Below are 19861 nucleotides of genomic sequence, written 5' to 3'. Positions count from 1 at the left end.
GATTATAAAGCAAAGGCACATGAAAGCAGTTCATGTGTAAAGTACTGAGACGCAGGGAGATTCGTAATGAGTTACCACACCAGTACTCCTGTTGTACCGAGACGAGGAAGATTCCGAGTGAGTCCCCACGCCTGCACTACTTTAGTACCGAGACGAGAAGAAGCTGCGGAGCAATACCAAGTTACCATTGGAACCACTTTTACCAGTCTAGTGGTTCAGAGACATTGAGAGAATGTCAAGCCCTCCCTGGAGGAGTCACGAGAGCCAGGAGGAAACCGACATACAGACTGGTATTGACCGGGACGCCAAGGAGAAGAGGAGAGAGCCAGAGGGTGAATCAGGATGCCAGGACCGCACAACCCGTGAGCGAACTAGACCGCTGGGTGCCCCAGAGGCCCGGAAAGTGTGGGAGCTAGAAGTCACGCTAGCCTGGCACAAAGAAGGATTATGGAGCCGCCGCAGAGCAGGGAAGCTCAGAGAAGGCACCGGAGTCCCGCAAAAGAGTCCAGCGACGGCACAGAGCCAACAACCGTGCAGCCTGCAGAAAGAGGTACACGGGTAGTCAGGAAGAGGGTAGTGGTTCAAGCAAGCTGTCGCACAATTTGGAAAATAGAGTCTGGGACAAGTAAAGGGAAGCAAAGAAGTACACAGAGCTGTACTTTGGCTTGGCAGGAGAGTGAACAAAGCCTTGGGAAAACCAAACGAAGGTCGGATTTGCGAGTCTGGGACTCACATCCAAATAAAGAGACCTGGGACTTGTTGAACAATTCTTAGTGCTTCGAAGGTTAGTGAACCACGCCTGCGCACCAGGGTTAAGGACCCACCACAGCGTGGGAAGCTTCCAGGCCATTGTTCATCACACTACCGAGTGAGATCGAATAGTCTGCCGAACCACAGGCTGGGAAGCCTCCAGGCCATTCTTCTAAGTCGCAGTACCTTATGAAAGGGAACCAGGCCTGTCCACCAGGGTCGGAGACCCAGTACAGCTTGGGAAGTATGTAGAATATTCTTCTTCAGAGCAGTATCTGGTGAGAAGGAACCAGGGATGCCAATCATGGTTTGGGATCCCAGAGAACTGTATTACAAGCCTGAGAAGGGCTGGGGGAAAGGGAGACATTCCCCCACCAATTGTAGAGTTGAAGTAGAAGACTGAGAAGGGCTGGGTAAGGGACACATTCCCCCACCCCAACAGCGGAGGTGTAGTTGAGACCAAACAGGGAAAACTACAATGCTAAGAACTGCCCTTTGTCCAGGGGAAGGTAGTCATCCCTCTGGACCAAGAAGACATCACTTTGATTTAGTTAGCTTAGAGTGTAAGGGACAGATCTAGGATTTTGACACTGGACATTGGAACTTTTACTTTGGACATTATGACACTAGTTATTTCAGTTGAGGCCGGAAACCCCTATTAGAGTTAGGGCAAGATAGGGTTTTCTTTTCCTTTTTATCTTCTAATAAACGCTTATAGCCAAAATATTTTTATGACCACTGTGTCAGTGTCTTACTTCTGCACCCTTACATACCTCACAATAGCTGACAAATGCAGAGTACAGAGCAGATTGATATTTACTTATTTTGTGTCAACTGTTCATAGCTTTAGAAATCGTCTCAAACCAATAATTTATTATTCAGCACTACATGGTGAAACCTAAACCCTAGATGATTTTTAGAGCATAATTGGTCATATTTAATTGACAAAATGCTACAGGTGTATATCATGTAGAAGTTAGTTTGGTGGCACGCTATGCCGTCTCCTTATTCCCCACTGGTAGCTCCTGCTCAGAGTGAGGCTCGATACACAGGAGCTGCGATCAGCTCCAGCCTGTCAAATCTTTATTAATATCCCTGATTCCCAGCAATATGTTGTGTCCTTAACACATTTCCCTAACATTTTAATAAGTTATTTATTTATTTGATATACTCATAACCAACATGGCTTTGTATATATACACATGAAAGGAAATGGCGGAGACAGCTATAAAATCACAATATAAAAATTTCATCAATACAGAGAATCATGAAATTAATTACTTAAAAACCTAAGGAAAAATAAGTTGCATTACTAAAAGTGAAATGTGCCAATGTTACGTGCAGGTGCAGGCCGGGAAGATAGCCCAAGCAACACACACTCCTGGGGAACAGGACAATGCTGTGCATTATGGGTTTGATACTCCGGCGGGCTGACTCTTCTCTTCACACCATAACCCTTTCCAGGTCAATAAATTGAGTGCCATAAACAGCGAATACCGGCACGGTTTATTATAGCGCTTAGTGCCTCGAGAAATCTGGCATTAAGCTCTATTTAAATCATTATTATTATTGTTGTTTTACAGTGGATTTAAAGCTGCTTTACAAGGTTATTTGCTAATGTGAAATGCAATAAGTCCCTTTGCAGCAGCTTACTATTCACAGCTACAAAAAGCTCACGTGGGGGTTCTGGAAATAAACCAAATAATAGATGCTTAAAATAAACAGATAAAAAATGTTACTTAGAGGTATGAAAAATGACCAGATATTCAACACTGCCGCCGAAAAGGATACTGTTAACAGCAAACTGCTGATGTCAAATGAGGGCGAAAACATGTTTTCAAAAAGATTATGAATCTTTGCCACAGCAGTATATGTCAGGCCTGGGCCCTGCATAGTCTCCAACGCTCGCTATGTATTCTGGAAGCTCTTACCTCCCTGGGTAACATGGGCAGTTGGACCACACAACATTGCTCACATATGGATACTGTGGGCAACTCAGGACAGTGTCCTTACCTGGATGATGTTGGGTCTCTGCCATTAAAACTTCAAAGCATGGCTCTTGTCACAGTGATGCTGGTGGACAGCCATGAGCCTAGCATTTACCAGAGTGATGTCTATGGTCCTGATAATCTGGCTCCTCTCTTTGTGATTATCTGTATCTATGCTCTCCTGCAGAGAGCCTGGCTGCTCTATGGGAGTTATGGCTGTCTGTGCCCTCCTCCTACAGACCTTTCCATTACTGCAATGTTGGTTTCTGAGCCGTGCCGTCCCAACCCACCCCCAATTATGCAATGTCGAGGTCTAACCATGGTGATAGTGGTGGTTGTGTCCTCTCTCCTCTCTAGAGAGGGCTGCCAGACCAGTGGCTTCTGAACCATCAGTGGCTTCTGAACCACCAGTGGCTCCTAAACCCTTCCATCTCAGAGCAAGAATCATACCGCAGTGATGCTGGTATCTGTTCCACTTCACCCAGGTTTTGCTGGTTTCTATGCCCTCCTTCTCCGAAGTGTGGCTGGCTAATGCTCTTATCTGTTTCCCTTCAGAGTTTCCCAAACACAACTTTGGCATGTCCCTGTGGTGGACATTTCATCGCATTTTACAACTGCCTTTTTATGGTGGGCCAACCACCCCTGTCGCCCACTCTGCCACAGATGTTACTCCCTCACCCCCATGTGCTCCCTACTTCATAAACCCCTGACCCCTTTTCATCCATAAAAATTCTTCTGTAAAATGCAGTGAAAAGTCCCTTTCCGAAATATGGTAAAACGTCCACAGGGAAATGGGGGATACCTGTTGAACCATTGTGTTATTGCTGCTGCCTATATCACCCCTCCCCGCCCCCCGCTGCCATTGCCAGTAACGGTCTCTTACCTTAGTGATGCTGATATCTGTAAGTTTGCTGCATGCTGTGAGATCCAGTTCTTGTAAATTCTTCAGAGATGCCAGTGAAGGCCCCCGTTTCTCCTGAGATTTCTTAAGATCAAATTCAGTCAACAGTCGTGGCCTGTTGTCCACGTATGGTGGAGGTACGAAGAAGCCCATATTCCCAAAGGTTCTGCTGAATTTTGGTCCCATGTCCTTCTGTCCACAAAAAGGGGAAACATGACAAATAAATACCCAAAGCCGATTCTGCATCACATTGAAAGCATCTCCAAAGGAAATTTAGGGGAATCAACAACAGCCCTTCCCTGTATGCGGCTCTGTCCTCATCAGAACATGTACAAACCTTAAAAGGTTTGCTGGAGGACTGGGATTGGCTCAGTCCACCTCTAACTAAAACGAGACAAGGTACAGCTCTACCCCACATAACAGACTCTGGCTGGAAAGAAACTTCAAGGCCTGCCCCAACTTGTCAAGTGTCAAAGGAAAAGACTAACCAATCACATGCACCTAAGTACATGAAGCTCTTTCCATCCTCTAAAAGATGTGTAAATGCTCCTCCAAGATCTTAGCGCACTAAAAAGGAAAGGTTCCTTGTAATCATTCATCATTGGGATCTACAATTAACACTTAAACATGGAATAGCTTGGTCTATGAGCAGGATCATTTGACACCTGTCTTACTAAAATAAATCTTTGAAAATGTTGATATAAATGCCTGAATTTTCAGTTTTCTTGTATAACTGCTTAGCCGTGGTTTAGCAATCTGTGGCAATGTGGTGGGCACTACGGGAGTGGGTACTGCAATTTACATGGCTATTTACACCTTCCATAACACACACGGTTTGTGACGGACATGGAAGGCCATGTCCTCTCCAGTTAACCCTTTATACAAAAACTCCTTCCAAAACAAATCACACATGTACCGTTTTACGATCTTCAACCCTCCCATGTAAAAGATAAACACGGAAACAGGTAGGCATGAAATGATGAAAAGAGAAAATCACACAACTCAACACATCTTTCTATGTGACAATTTTTTACGATGAATGTACAGTAAATAACTTCTCTGTCTCCATTATGGGATATTCCTTAATATGCATAAACGCTGAATAGAATAGGAAGCTTCACACCCCTGAAAGGGGGGAATCAGTACACAGAATAAAAATAAATAGATCATGTCTGCTATTCAAAACAGATTTTGCATTGACAGATGGCCTATTTGGGAATCATCTTCATTTTGTCACTCCACACAATGTCATGCAAAGCTGTGGTCAGATTTACAAGAAGCACATGGGGAGGAGGGGTGCATTAGTTTTCCAAGCATTCATTAACACAGCCAATGGTTTCTAATTATTTCAGGTGCTCCTGGCTAAGATATCACAAGCTAAAGGGATATAGACAACTGAAAGAAAAAAGTGTTTCTTGAAACTAATCAAGGAAATTTCAAGTCACTCCTATCGGAAAAACTTCCTGGTTATTAAATGATATTCTATATACCATTGAATAAATCAGAAAGACGAGTAGAAAAGGAATAAAAAAAACGCCATTCAATGGATTCGGTTTCCAGTTATTAAATAAAAAAGAATGTTTCTTTTAATACAAATATCTTCCAAAAATCAAGAAATTAATATCAAAAGGTACATATATTCAGTATGTTTCCAAACGAGGTATTACAATACAAAGAAAATTATATGGTTACTAAGCACCCTTTTCAATTTGTATTCACAATAATATCCCATTTGTTGGAGGGAATATTCGAACAAACATACATGCACATTGATTATAAAAAAACTTTGTATGTCAATTTCACCAATGTAACTGAATTGAGTTCACACATGACTAATCCCCTGTTTTGAATCTGAAAAATTGTGGCCAAAGTCGGGATTCCTGTTCTCACTACACATTTCCAGATATTCTCCCTTCTTCAGGTGAATGGAACTCACTCACATGCTGTGATTGAAATTATAGATTTAAATGGGATCTTGCTCTAAATCATAATAGAAGTACAAATTATTCTAATATTAAGCATCCCATGGGGATGTACTAACCTTGCTGTATACTGGTTGTGTATGAAACACAACTAATTCAATAACCGCTGCCACTGCTGAGTCTCAAGTATCGATGAGCTAATATATAAAATAATCTAAGTCTTACTGAATGTTGAAATAGGTAATTGAATCTAAACAATTTGTCATTACACTTCACTGAATTGCATATGATAATGGAAATAACTCACTGTTCTAAGTTCCTCATCGTTTTCAGTTGATGGAAACTGTAATATGAAAATAAAGGTTGATGGTTGTGACCACGCCATAATTTATAAAGCATTGGTACGATTTCCTGATCTCATCCCATCTGTACATAGGCATGAAGGCCACTTTTCACATCCAATGTATTTAAAGATCTCTCTACTCGAGAGAACGGACTAGGGTAAACAATTGTAGGCAAATTGGTTAATGTTAAAATGTGAAATGACTTTGTGAAGGACATTTGGGTATGTTCTATGTTCAGCTCTATTGTTATGGAATACTTTGTATTGTTTGCGTTCGCACACACCGCCTGTTTTTCACTTGCCTACCCGGATGACAGAACAGAACAGCTGGTGAACACCTTCCACTAGACGTGCTGAAGATCTCACTTATACACAGATTTAAAAGGAGGTCCCATTAACTTGGCACCTCCAGAGGAGAGGATGTTTGTCTCACGTGGCTAGGCCTCATTTTGTAAGATCTTACTTTAGAAGGGAAGAGCTGCCAAATGAACTTTAGTGGTGGAAAATTGCAAGCCATATTTAACTAAACAAAGTAGATAAGACAATACACTTTCCTCTTGACAGGTCATGGCCTTTCTCCAGGCACCACAGTTAAAGTATCTTTCATTTAAATGAACAGGAAGTTCTTGTAGAGGTTCCTTTAGCATATCATGCAGTCCAGAGGCAGATTCAAGTACCCAAATTAGTAGTCATGGTAACTGTGGTGGTATAAAATTCAGTTAATTCTGCATAGGATACCTGGTCTGCACGGAAGCCTCCTTTGTTTGATGATCACTTTCTGGAGGAGTGGGCAGGGAGGAAAACGGTAAAGAAACTTCCCTTGTCCGACACATGGCTGGGCAGTCTCCTTGCACCCTTTCTCCAGGTTTCTGGATGCAATATTTTGCATTGCCTTCGCAAAAACATCCAAAACTTGAATTCCCAAATGGCTGAACATGTCTTGGAGTTCCTCATCTAGCAGCTACTTGTAATATTCCAGGAATGTTCTGCTCAGAGCAAATTCATGAACATTTTAGCACCTGAAATGGCCAGACTACTTACAAAAAGCTAATGCCAGATAGTTTGAGCTTGTCTGAAAAGGGGATGGGATCTTGCTCTGTCTTGTTTAGCATGCAGAGTATGATACAAGTCCTGACACTAACATAATCTAACCTCCATCCCAAATGTGGTCTAAATGCCCATCTGGAGCTGTGGCAGGAGTTGGGATTGGGAATAGTGCTGTACCCGAAACAAGGCTCTGGAGAGAGTTGGATCTCTGCACTTAGTACAAGAGAAACCACTGCGCACGACAGCCTTACTATTGGACAGCAATATTGCTGTGGGTCTACCTCTAGAATATCCAAGAACCTGTAATTATTTCCCTTGTGTATGTGATAACCGGATCACTGCCTTGATGTACTGTTATGTAGAGGAGAGAGTATAAAATTGACAGGCACGTTGCCTGTATCCTGGTCCGACCATGCTGCAAGGATGTTTACTTATGATCGGACAGGGAAGGGGTTCTTGGGGACAAAGAATTTCACCCTTGCCCAATATCGGAAACCTAAAGATATGCTTAGGATGTCTGGCAGTGAGCTAAAAAATGAATTAGAATCAATGGATTCTTTTTTGCTTTGTGAAGTCTTCTTTGATAAAGGAGCAGAGAATATGGGAAATATTTGTAATAGAGTAGCTCCCCTCAAAAAGGGAAAACAAAAAAGAATATTGAAACCTTGGTTTACACAGGATCTACTTCCCACATGTAAACACATTAGAGCAACAGAAAAAAAGTGGAGGAAAGATAGAACCCCCACCTATGTTGGGAAGGTGAATGTGGCGCAAGTGGAATATAAAAAAGCCCTTTGAAAATCGAGGTGTCTAGAAATCAACCAAGAGAACTCGTTTTAACTATTGCTAATTTTATAAAACCAAAATATGTATTCTCAGCCATGGAACCCTCTACGAGCCAGGTAAATGTTTTCAACTCATTCTTTTACAGGAATATTGAGTTGATTTAGGAAAAGATTACACAATTATCCCTTGCTGGCATAGGCCCTGAAATAATACGTGCTCATTTGGCTGGGCAGCCTTTCTCTTTCTCTTTAGTTAAGGAAGATGTGGTGCTGTCATTGCTGGAAAATATGAGGCCCACTAACGATAGACTCTTCTCCATACCAGCGAGTGTAGCAAAATGGCTCACGATTGACATATCCCCCTTTCTGACACAGTTCATTAATAAATCACTATTATCTGGTTCAGTACCTGCGATGTTAAAAACTTCTGTGGTTACACCTCTCTTAAAAAAACAAGTTGGACATCGAAGATTTGCAGAATTATTGGCTTGTGGCGTGGCTACCATGGCCTGGACAATTTCTGGAGAGGATTGTAACGTCTCAGTTACAGGATTATGTGGATAGGGAATCTTTGTTGGACCCCCTTCAGTCAGGTTTCCGTCTGGATTTTGGAACCGAGACGGCATTGATGACAGTGTGGGATGACCTACTTGAAGTGGCAGACCAGGGAGAGTTATCCCTAGTGTTCATGTTGGATCTCTCTGCAGCGTTTGATACAGTGGATCATTGTATCTTACTTGGATGCCTCAGGGAGATCGACCCACTTTGTCACCTGTCTCACCCCAGCCTACCTAAAAAGCATCTAAGCTCCCGCAAGGGCGAAGCCTGTGGGGAGCAAAGGGTGTGGGTGTGAAACATTTCTGACCAGGCACGGAGTTGGTTCCACTCCTCTTTTGTCAGACCGTGACCAAGGGTCAACCTGGGTGGGTTTCTTTCAAACTCCCTTCCACAGGACTGCAGTGTCCCACAGGGATCCTCACTCTCCCCTCTCCTTTTTAATGTATATCTTAGGCTATTGATGGACATTTTGAGGAAGCACAAAGTGGAATTTTATTTGTATGCAGATGATAACCAAGTGTTCATCAAAATAGGGTGGAGGAGACTTTCCAGACGGTCGAACGATGCCTGGAGGAAGTCAAAGCGTGGATGTCCTCCAATTGGCTTCTCCTGAATGCTGGGAAAACAGAGGTAGCATTGTTCGGCCCTAAACATCTCTTGGAGGGTAGCAGGCGTCCAGGGTCACCTTGCTTTTTCGGCTCACACATAGTATTTGCCCCAAAACTAAAAAACCTGGGTTTTATTTGGCAGGAGGACCTGGGAGCAAAGACCAGGTAAGTGCTAAGGTGCAGTCAGTTTTCAGCACCTTGTGCCTCCTGAGACAGGCTCACTAGTTTATTCCAGCCAAGGATCACGCAGTGGTGGTGGGAACCCTGGTGAACTCGTGCTTGGATTATTGTAATGGGTTGCTGGCAGGCATCCCTTCTACACAAATCCACGGATTGTAAAAAGCACAAAATGCGGCTGTTAGACTTATCTTTAGAGTAACAAAATCCTCCCCGATCCCAAGCCTGCGCTGATCTTTGCACTGATTTACTGTGAAGGATCGTATTGATTTTAAAATGTTGTGCCTGGTGTTTAAATGTGTAAATATATTGGCCCCCAGCTATCTCTCAGAAAGAATGACTCAGTACCAACCAAGCCGGCAGTTGTGGTCTCGCAATAAACTGTTGTTGCAAACTCCCCCCTCAAAATTGTGTATTTAGGGGTGATCGTAGGTCTGTAATATACGGCCCAAAGCTATGGAACAAACTTCCATTGGAAATTCGGGCCATACAAACACTCAGTTCTTTTCGTAAAGTTTTAAAGACCCATCTGTTTAAGTAATTGTAGGAGGTCGTCAGAACGACTAGCTTGATCCTCTGCCCATAAGTTCTGAATCATGACTTCTAAGGCATCGGAAGGTCTCAAACTACTGGCCTCCATCTTGCCCCGAAGAGTGCTCTCAGTGGGCTTGGCATTCTGTGATGCCTTCACTGAAAACTCTTGAGGACAATGCAGAGTCCACCGTATTGCACTGGAGTTGTAATGGTGGCTGGCTGATACCTGCGGGAACGCACCTCTTGCACCACATGATACAGTGTCAGAGAAGGGTCCTGTGTCTGTGCGTACGGTTCCCATTTGACTGTAGCAAGAGTGCGTGGGTTTTGAGTTTGTCGCGTCTTTGCACCCATGCTCTCTCCTTACCTTACAAATAACGTACCAGTAAGGGTGATCGGCCCCACACTAAAAAAGTGCTCCTTCGGGTAACTTAGTCTGAGAGCTGGTATGTTGGTTAATAAGTACACAATGCACTTTTTTTACGATGATGTTCATTAGGGTTCATGCACTGTGTGATGAATTGCAGGATTTCATCACTTGTCCCCAAAAGGGAGCCTTTCCTTGTAAGGCTACGGAGGTGAACCTGCTACGCGATAACCTCCCTATGGGTAGAGGCAAGCGGGACCTCACCGGGAGAGACTCCCGCCGTGGGGAGAAGGACTCCCATTCTGATGAGGAGCTCCCTATCAAAATCGCTCAACAACCAATGCTAGTGAAACCTGTTGGAAGAAAACAGGATGAATCACTATACATGTGCTACTGTGATATTCCACCTGAGAAAAAGTACCCGTCTGGTACTGTGACAAAGAAAACCAATGGAGCCAGTTCAACACAAAGACGGACTATAACATTACACAGCGGAAGCCCCTGTGGAGGAGGCAACAGAGAGAGAGAGAGAAACCTGGGACGTTCAAAGCTGCTGTGTCAGAGAGGAGAGGAAAAGAAGGTGCGTTTTCCTACGTGGGGAGGAAACCCGGACACTGCGGTGGTCGAGTCACACCAGGAAGCCAAAACGCTCTGGAGAGCAGAGTGAATGAGTGCAGGTCTCTGGTTAGAGAAATCCAGACCTGACGAGCAAGGAGAAAATACTTGGAAACATTTCCCAGACAGCGAAGCAGCGCACAAAGCAACTCCATAGAGGGTGTCAAAGTGAGAGAGAAAGAGACAACTGAAGTTGCTGTTCTGACCAACGGAAAAAAGTCCAAGACTTAGGGACAGTAGCGAATATCACAAGTCTTATACTCATACTCATCTCGGTAAGACGCAAAGTAATCAAAAGAGTAAGAATCATCACTGGGTCCATCATATTCGTCCGAGTGAGACACAAAGTAACCAGAAGAGTGAGAATCATCACTGGGCCTATCATACCCATCCCAGTGAGGTGCAAAGTAACCAGAAGAGTGAGTCATTACTGGGTTCCTCATACTAGTCGAAGTGAAAAGCCAAGTGATTAGCAGATTGAGAACGCTGATAAGAATATGATTGCTCATAATACTGAAGATACAAGTTGGATGTTGGATAAAGAGAGACTTTCAAGTTTATGTGATAAAGCCAGAGTGATCGAACCTCAAGGAAAAGGAACACCTTTAAAAATTATTTTTAAACCTCCAGCGAAGAGAGACTAAGGGCCTCACCAAAAGTCGGGCGGTATCCCTGTGGTAATAGCGCAGGGATACCGCCAACGCAAATAGCGTTACCGCTACTCAGTCTGGCGCAATTTGCACCATATCCCGAATAGCGGTAAGGTGGTAAGTTCCCATTCCACGCTAATTGCGGCGAAAAACGGCAGAAAGCAGGATTCAACTCCAGCAAAAAGCTGCAGGTAAAACTCCAAATTTTCCACCCAACTCATAACAGGGCCAGCCCTTAAATGCGGCGCTAATAGCATTACCGGCGCATTTACGGGCTACCGCCCAACTCGTGATGAAGCCCCAAGATAATTGGAAAAATCCCCTAAGTGAATTAAACAAACTGATACAAGCGATAGCTAAGAACCATATACAGATTCTATACTGATGGAAACTTGCTGAGAAAACAGCCCCAGGAGAAGGGAGTCATTCTCCTGGACATTAGTTGCTTTGTATTAGTGGTAGGGTCAGAGTAGGTAAGATTTGGACAGATGACAACTATTTCTTTGGACTTCACAACAGACAGACACGCACCCCAGTTAGTTCTGTTAGGTAGCGAAACCCATAGTTTAGGCAAAGTGAGGCAGTTTTCATATTATTTAAATAAAATCAAGCTCAGAATGGAAAAATCTAGTCTGTCTCCGTCTTCTGACCCTCCACAACTGGCTGTATAATTCTGCCAAGTTCACGCATTTAGTCCCAAATGGTTATTTGTGCAATGCTTAATGCACTTAGATAAGCTCACACATTGATATATGATATATGATCGTTTATTTATATAGCACCTATACACAATGTGTTTCAAAGTGCTTCAAGGCAAGGGAGGGAACAAGGGAAAATACAATGACATTCTTACAGGCCATGAACAGTAAGGATGTGAAATTAGCTATCGTACTCGGCCTGACAACATTTCAGATAGTGTAAGAGCGAATACATGGATAAGGAAGGAAGGGGAGAGTGGGAAGGAAATGGAAACAGACAGGCAACTACCGTACTAGGCCTGACGACATTTCTGGTAGAGCCATCTGGTATTTCTTATAACTCCAGGGATGCAGAATTTAGCACAGAGTGCCCCGGCAATAGCACTGTGTGCTAAAGAGTAGATAATATTCCCTTTGAGGTGCTGTAAGGATTTCCATGTCTAGAGTGGCAAACCTGGATTTTGTAGCAAAGCAGGCTAGAGCTTGATGAGGAGTGGTCCAGAATTCAGGATCTAAAGACAGCTACAGCACTGGTAGAAGTCTGAGAACACCAAGGATGGGACTTGGCAGCACCAGGCAATTTGTAGTGTTAGCCTTGGGATGGCTGCCAATGGAATGTCAAGGGAGCTTGGATAGTGCAGTTCGATATGCCAGTATTCTGGTGCCATGAGTGTACCAAATGGTCCCAATGGTCCCTGCTAGAGGCGTGGATTAAAAGGATTGGCTCTAATCCAGTCCCTGCCACCTTGAGACCCATTACTGGTCAGACAGCCTCCCAATTGGCCTCCCTGGTCATGTGATGTTCGCCAGGAAGAATCATTTGTTAGAAAACTCAACAAACCTCTGAAATGAACCCCACAAGAACCTGGTCCACTCCAGGCCTCAAGAGAGGCCTGAGCTCATCCATTCTAGGGGCTGGAGCTCTGCAAAAGGCTCCTTGCCTCATCTTACAGGCCTGATCAAATGCATGCCCATGTCCTGCCTGGGAGCCATTGCAGGCCACAGGGCCTCTTCATTGGCCCCTTTGGTAAAGTGACCCCACTCTGGTGGAATCCTTCATTGTAAAACTCCTAAGGGCTGGAGCCCTCCAAGAGGCCTTCTATCTCTCAAAATAAAGGACTGACCACTTACCTGTACCTGTCCTGCTTGGCAGCCATTGCATGTCAGGCAGCGACCTGGCCCATCCACTCAGGTGCCATGTACATACTTTCTATCCCCATGCATTCCAGTGCCTAGCGTCACTCCAAAGGACATCAAAACTATGGGCAAGGTCTGTTTGGTTTGGTAGGTTTTAAGACCTACATTTCTGGCCAAATCTTCCTTTAACCAGCCCCCCTGCAAACTACTGCTCCGAATGATTGTGTCTTCAAAGTCTGTGCATGTTCTACTTGATCCGCTTTCATGGCATTTTTGGGTTCCCAGCTAGGTGTCATGATTGTGCCATGTTTCCGAATTGCATTTGGCTGCCTAAGGCCCTATGATTGAAAACTGTACTTTACATCTCTATTTTGCTCATCAAAGGTCCTGTGATCTAAAATGGTTCTTTGCATTTTGAATCCTGTGGTCACCTAAGGCCGTCTTGAGTTCAAATTGTACTTTGCACCTTGCATCTCTGGCACCTTCACTGCATCACGTCTTTGCTACTGCATTCCCCTACACTCTGTCCTCACTTCCCATTACTCTGAGCCCTCATTACTTGCCCCCCACACTACTTCTTCAGTGCATCTTTATATCCTGCACTGCAATTACTTTCCCTCTCCTTACATTTCTCTCACTCCTTACAGATTCTCTGCCCTAAGCTATCCCTCTCATCCCTTCCTCCAGGTCCTTTGCCTCTTATCTTGTCCCTGCCATTCACCCCACTCACAAAAAGTTCTCCAGGCCGACCTATGCTCTCTAATCTTTTCTACCCTCCCTCAGTACACCTTTCCCTCCACCACGGTCAGGCTCTGGTAGCCCAATCTATTTGTAATGAAACCTCCTTCATCACCGACGACTTTTGATTCTCATGACCCTGCCCACTGGAAGCTATGGCTATCACATGGACTTGGATCCCTCTTCTTGGCTCTGCTACCTGTACTGTCTTGCAGATAGACTCACTCCACCTGCTCCTCTAAAGGGGATGTGGAGTTAGCCTGATGATCAACAAGGCCCATACACTGCCAATATTACACCTATTGGCTTTCTAATACTCATTTAAATACACTGCCGCCAAACTACTCCCACCCACCCCTCTCACCATCCTCCTAAATGATCGGTCCCCATGGCCTCAACTGCTTCTCTAATTTGGACCTCCTACTCCACTCTGTTACCAATGGAGCCCCAATAGCACTCCTGAATCACAGTACCCTACCCAAAATCTGTCCCACCATCAACTTAAATTAGACTACCTCCTCTCTGACCACTCCCTTACCACGCAATCTAGACACTGATTCTCATAGAAACTTTGACTACATCCTCCACATCATTGCTGTTTGCCCTCTGTCCTTCTCACATCCCCAGCATCTGGATACGCAAATTCAAATCCGACTCCATTGTCTCACAGCTGAAGTCTGGTCCTCTCTTGCTCAATTATTGAATAGGCCTTCTCAGATTTTAACCTGGCTTTCTGCTATCCCTTTGGTCACCACTATCCATCTCATACATTCACTCCAACTATTGCACTGCCCCCAAACCTGGATCTCCCCGCAGATCCGACTTCTTAGAACGGACATGCAAAGCCGCCTATGGGTTTGACAAAGGACTCCACTCTTCCTTTATCCTTCATTTGCCCCCTTCAACTAATCCAGAATCGGACAGCAAGACTTATCCTTGGCCTCAAGTCCAGGGACCGCATCTCTCTAGTCCTACAATCTCTCCACTGGCTCCCGGTTGCTGCTAGGATAGAATTCAAGACCCACTGCATTAACCACAATGCTTTCTGGTGCCTGGGACCCTGCTACATTCAACTCTCCACCCCCTAAAACCTCCCTGCTAGAGCCCTTCGGTCTTCTAGCTCCATCTCTCTGCAGATCAGATGCTCTGGAATGGTCTTGCTGCTCCTTTCAGGCTTGAGCCTGATCTCGTTAAGTTCAGGAAGCTCCTAACGACCCTCCTTTTCTCTTCTTCCTTCCCTCACCCACTTCCCTGCTAACACCCCTTTCTACCACAGTGACTGGTTGCCTGGTTCCCCCTGAATTCTACAGGGCACCAGCACCCCCCGCTCCCTGCCCAGTCCACCCCCCTGCTTGCACTTAGCATGTGGATCTTCACCCCCTGCACCTCATGCAATCCCTGGCACTTGCCCTCCTGGCCTCCCCTTAGTACTCGTCTAGCCCCTGTGGCCCTCTTCCCCCCCCTCCTCTGCCCCTCCTCTATCACTTGCACTCTCTCCTCTTTACCCTGCACTTCCCTTCCCACCATATCACTTCGCATTTCGTGCAGACCGTCCCTCTCTCGCAATTCTTGTTACTGCACTTGCACGATCCGAATGTCACAAGGCCTAGTAGGACCGTGTTATCTTTCTCCCTTGTCCCCCTACCCCCTTTTTTGCCTAGTGGCGCCTTGAAAGGCCATTAGTTGTATAGGCGCCTTACAAATATCCAATAAAGAAAATAAATATATGAATGTCCTCACTCCTTCACTTTGCCTTTTGACTTGGCCAAATTAACCTTATTCACCATCATCATTACTACTCTTCCATCTCACCCTGACAAACTCGCCTCTATTCTCCAAGCCATGCTGGCTCCCTTTTGCGCTTGTGCTAGCTACTCTTCACTCTCTGCACATTACTTCGCCTCAAACTGAAAAGAATCATGACACCCTTGCCTAACTCCACTCGCTACATCTGCCTGTTTCCCCAACCAACACCTTCTTATGGCGAGTTGAAGTTCCCGTGAATTGGCAACAATCCTAAGGAATGCCAACCCCTCCTGTGCCCCTGGTAGCTCGTTTGTGTCCCACAGACAGTCAAGGAGCTGGCACATCTCACTCGTTTATATCTCATCTCCCTCTTCAATTTCTTGCTCTGGATGGGATTATTTCCTATCTGCTTCAAGGCAGCAACTGTCCTATGGATCTTATAGCCCTCAGCTGACCCCAATAATCCTGACAACTATTGATCTGTATCTCTCCTCCCTCACTAGTTTAAAGTCCTTGAGCGTCTCTGCATTAATAGGATTGCCTCCTATCTGAACAATGACCACTGGGACCCTCTCCACTTTCCAATTCACAGTCTGCCTTCTACTGAATTGGGCCTCATCCACATCTTTCTGGACTCTGCTTACCTATGTAAAATATACTCCATTTCAATGGTTGTGGGCCATTCAGCCACCTTTGGCACAGTGGATCACTCCCCTCTTCATACGTAACCTTGATCCAGGACACTGCCCTTTGACTGGGTTGCCTATAATCTTTCTTGGAACTCTGACACTTTTGATCGAACCTCTCCTCTTGTTGGCGTCCAAGGCTCCATCCTAGGCCTCTTACTCTTTACTCTGTAAAAACACACCTTCTGCAAAATGATCTCCTGTGGGTTCTCCTACCACAACTTTGTGGATGACACAGAAGAACAAGTTACTTCTTACCTTGTAACGTTCTTTCGATGGGATGTTCCTCCGACGTATTCCTTATCTTTGATAATTCGTCTCCAGCTGGCTGGCCTCAGAAATGTTTTCTCTGCAGAGGGCGCTGCGCGTCGACGTCCGCCGAGTCGATGTCCCTCGACAGCCACTGTATCGGCGCCGACGTCACCATGCCCATAAATAGCCACGCGCGGCGTCCGTTGCTCAATTCCGTTTTGTAGCATAAGATAAGTCATGCCTGAATTGGTTATTGACCTTGAAGGAGCGTAAACTGCAACCACAATAGAAGTATTACTGCGGGGATGGATGGGAGGGGCGATAAGGAATACGTCGGAGGAACATCCCATCGAAAGAACGTTACAAGGTAAGAAGTAACTTGTTCTTCTAAGGGATTGTGTCCTCCGACGTATTCCTTATCTTTGATAGACTCCCATAGCAGTGGTATGTAATTGGAGGTGGGAGTAATAATGTCATGTATCCCTTTTAGGAATGAACCGAATGTAATACAGCTTTGCCAAATCTGGTCTCTTGACTAGTGGAGGAATCCAGGTTGTAAAATCTTGTGAATGTATGTGCGGACGACCATGTGGCAGCCGCACATATGTCTCGGACCGGTACCCCTCTTTGGAGGGCCGAAGAGGCTGCGATACCCCTGGTTGAATGAGCCCTAAGATTCTGGGGTGGCTCTTTCCCTGCCAGTTTGTAACATTCCAGAATGGCCAAAATAATCCACCTGGAAATGGTCTGTTTTGTTATGGGTAGTCCCAACTTGTGACCTGAGTATCCTACAAACAGTTGGTCTGCTTGCCTAATCGTAGCCAGTCTGCTGATGTAAAAGCTTAGAGCTCGCCTTGGGTTCAGCCTATGTAGCCTTTCTTCCTCTTTCCCCGGATGGGGAGGAGGGTAGAACAAAGGTAAGGTAATTTTCTGAGTGATGTGAAATTCAGAAACCACCTTTGGGAGGAAATTAGGCTTCACCTGTGGGACAACTTTGTCCTTATGGAAAATTGTATGGGGGGGTTTACAAGATAGAGCTTGTAATTCGCTCACCCTCCTAGCAGATGTTAGTGCTACTAACAGGACAGTTTTAAGAGTAAGAAATCTCAGCGAACAAGAGTGGAGTGGTTCGAAGGGAGTACCCATTAGGACATTTAAGACTAAATTTAAGTCCCATAAGGGAACTTGGAATGGTCTTGGAGGATAAACATTAGTTAATCCCTTGAGAAATTGTATTACTAGGGGTAGTTTGAAATACGATGGTTCCTCCGCAGTACGCTTGAAGATTGATAGCGCTGCGAGATAGCCTTTTACAGTGCCAATTTGAAGGCCTGAGTTTGCCAAGTAGAGTAGAAAAGATAACACTGTTGGTGTACCACATGAAAAAGGGTCGATATTCTCTTCTCTACACCAGCTGCAAAATTTGTTCCAACGGCAGCGGCCTTGGCCTTGTTGCTGGCCTTCTGGACGAAAGCAACACCTCCATGACGTCATCAGGGAGGTCCCAATCCTTGTACCTCACCCTTTCAGAAGCCAAGCGTGAAGGTTCAGGGTTCTGATGTCTGGATGGAGAACCTGACCTCCCTTCTGTGAGAGAAGATTCTCTTTGAGTGGAAGACGGATTGGAGGGCAGATGGACATATCTAGAAGGTCCGGGTACCACGTTCTCCTGGCCCAGTCCGGGGCAGTTAGGATCATGGTTTTCCGGAATCTTCTCAACCTCCTGATCATTTGAGGAATAACAGAGACTGGTGGAAACGCGTAAAGGAGTGGGAACTCCCAGTCCACTACGAACGCATCCCCTAGAGCTCCTCTTGGGGGAAATTCCCTTGAACAGAACAGATCGCACTTCCTGTTGGTGCTGGTGGTGAACAGATCCACCTGAGGGGTTCCCCAAAGGGCAAAGATCTCTTGAAGGACTTCCTGAGCTAGCTCCCACTCGTGGGAGACTGTGCTCTGCCTGCTCGGAGCGTCCGCTGTCAAATTCTTCTCTCCGGCTAGGTGGACTGCCGATAGAGAGATTCCTTCCTCACTTGCCCAAAACCAGAGCTGCATTGTCTCTCTGCACAGTGGCAGTGACCCTACGCCTCCTCTTTTGTTGAGGTAGTGCATGGCCACCGTGTTGTCCGTCATTATCAGGACATTTCTCCCCTGTACTGATGGCAGGAAAGCTTTCAGCGCTAGTCTGATCGCTCTCAGCTCTAATAGGTTGATGTGTAGTCTGGACACCGATGGAGACCAACGACCGCTAATGGTCAAGTCGTTGGCATGGGCTCCCCACCCTGTGAGTGAAGCGTCTGTGACTACAGTTATCTCCGGCCATGGTTGCCAAAACAGTTCTCCTTTCAAGATGTTCTCTGGATAGGCCCACCATTGAAGGTCGTGGGCTACCTTGTACAGAATCCGGAGGAGATCTGTCATTCTTCCTGAGTATTGTGACCACTGGGTCCTTAGTGCCCACTGGAGAGATCTCATTCTCAGGCGAGCCTCTGGCACAAGGAAGATGCAGGATGCCATGAGGCCTAGCAATCTCAAAAAGTCGAAGGCTGGGAGATTTTGGGCATTTTGAAACTTGTTGACCATCTGCAGAATATCTTGAACTCTCACCTCTGGTGGCGAGGCTTTTCCCAGGGAAGTGTCCAGGACCGCTCTGATGAACTGGAGTCTCTGTGATGGTATCATCTGTGACTTCTTTAAATTGAGGGAGAAGCCCAGTTTGTGAAGGAAGTGACAGACATAATCTAGCTGGATCTGAGCTTGTTCCGAAGATACAGCTCTGATCAGCCAATCGTCTAGGTAGGGGTAGACGTGGATCCCTTCCCTCCTTAGACTTGCAGCCACTACCGACATTAGCTTGGTGAAGACCCTCGGGGCGGAGGACAGCCCAAATGGCAGAACTCGAAATTGATAATGAGAGCCTCCAATTGCGAACCTCAGGTATCTCCTGTGTTTGGGATGGATTGGCACATGGAAATAAGCATCCTGGAGGTCCAGAGATACCAGCCAGTCCGGATCTGGAGGGCCTGAAGGATCTGAGAGAGAGTTACCATCTTGAACTTGTCCTTCCTGAGGAACTTGTTCAATTGTCATAAATCCAAGATGGGTCTCAGTCCGGTTCTATGGCACCTTTCTCTAGCAGGTCTACAATTTCCTGCAAGAGGAGCGGATCTGGAACTTTGAGAGCTGTGCCCCGGTGGATGACTCTGAGGGATGTGTAGAAAGGGTAGGCAGTAACCCTGGGCAACTGTCTCCAATGCCCAAGCATCTGACGTAATAGCCTGCCATTCCGTCAGATGGTGAGTTAACCTGCCCCCTACAGGTATTTTGTGTGGAAAGACCTCAGAGTGGTTTGGGGGCGG

The 19861-nt window shown here is 45.6% G+C and overlaps 1 protein-coding gene across 2 annotated transcripts in view; it reads right to left on the bottom strand.

Annotated features, from left to right (window-relative positions):
• The window catches only part of LOC138582504 (F-box/LRR-repeat protein 2-like), a 255024-nt gene that overhangs the window by 99417 nt on the left and 135746 nt on the right, over positions 1-19861 (bottom strand). Inside the window, exon 5 of one of the 2 annotated variants that reach the window (XM_069653857.1) lies at positions 3622-3828. In XM_069653857.1, the coding sequence (XP_069509958.1) occupies positions 3622-3828 (207 nt within the window). Of the gene's footprint in view, positions 1-3621; positions 3832-19861 lie in introns of both variants that reach the window. The other variant, XM_069653850.1, reaches the window with a different exon arrangement.

Source organism: Ambystoma mexicanum, chromosome 1p (assembly GCF_040938575.1).
Source record: "Ambystoma mexicanum isolate Mex_15411 chromosome 1p, UKY_AmexF1_1, whole genome shotgun sequence".
Classification (NCBI taxonomy): domain Eukaryota; kingdom Metazoa; phylum Chordata; class Amphibia; order Caudata; family Ambystomatidae; genus Ambystoma; species Ambystoma mexicanum.
Note: the sequence above shows the minus strand (reverse complement) of the source record. Positions and strands in the feature narration are given on the sequence as shown.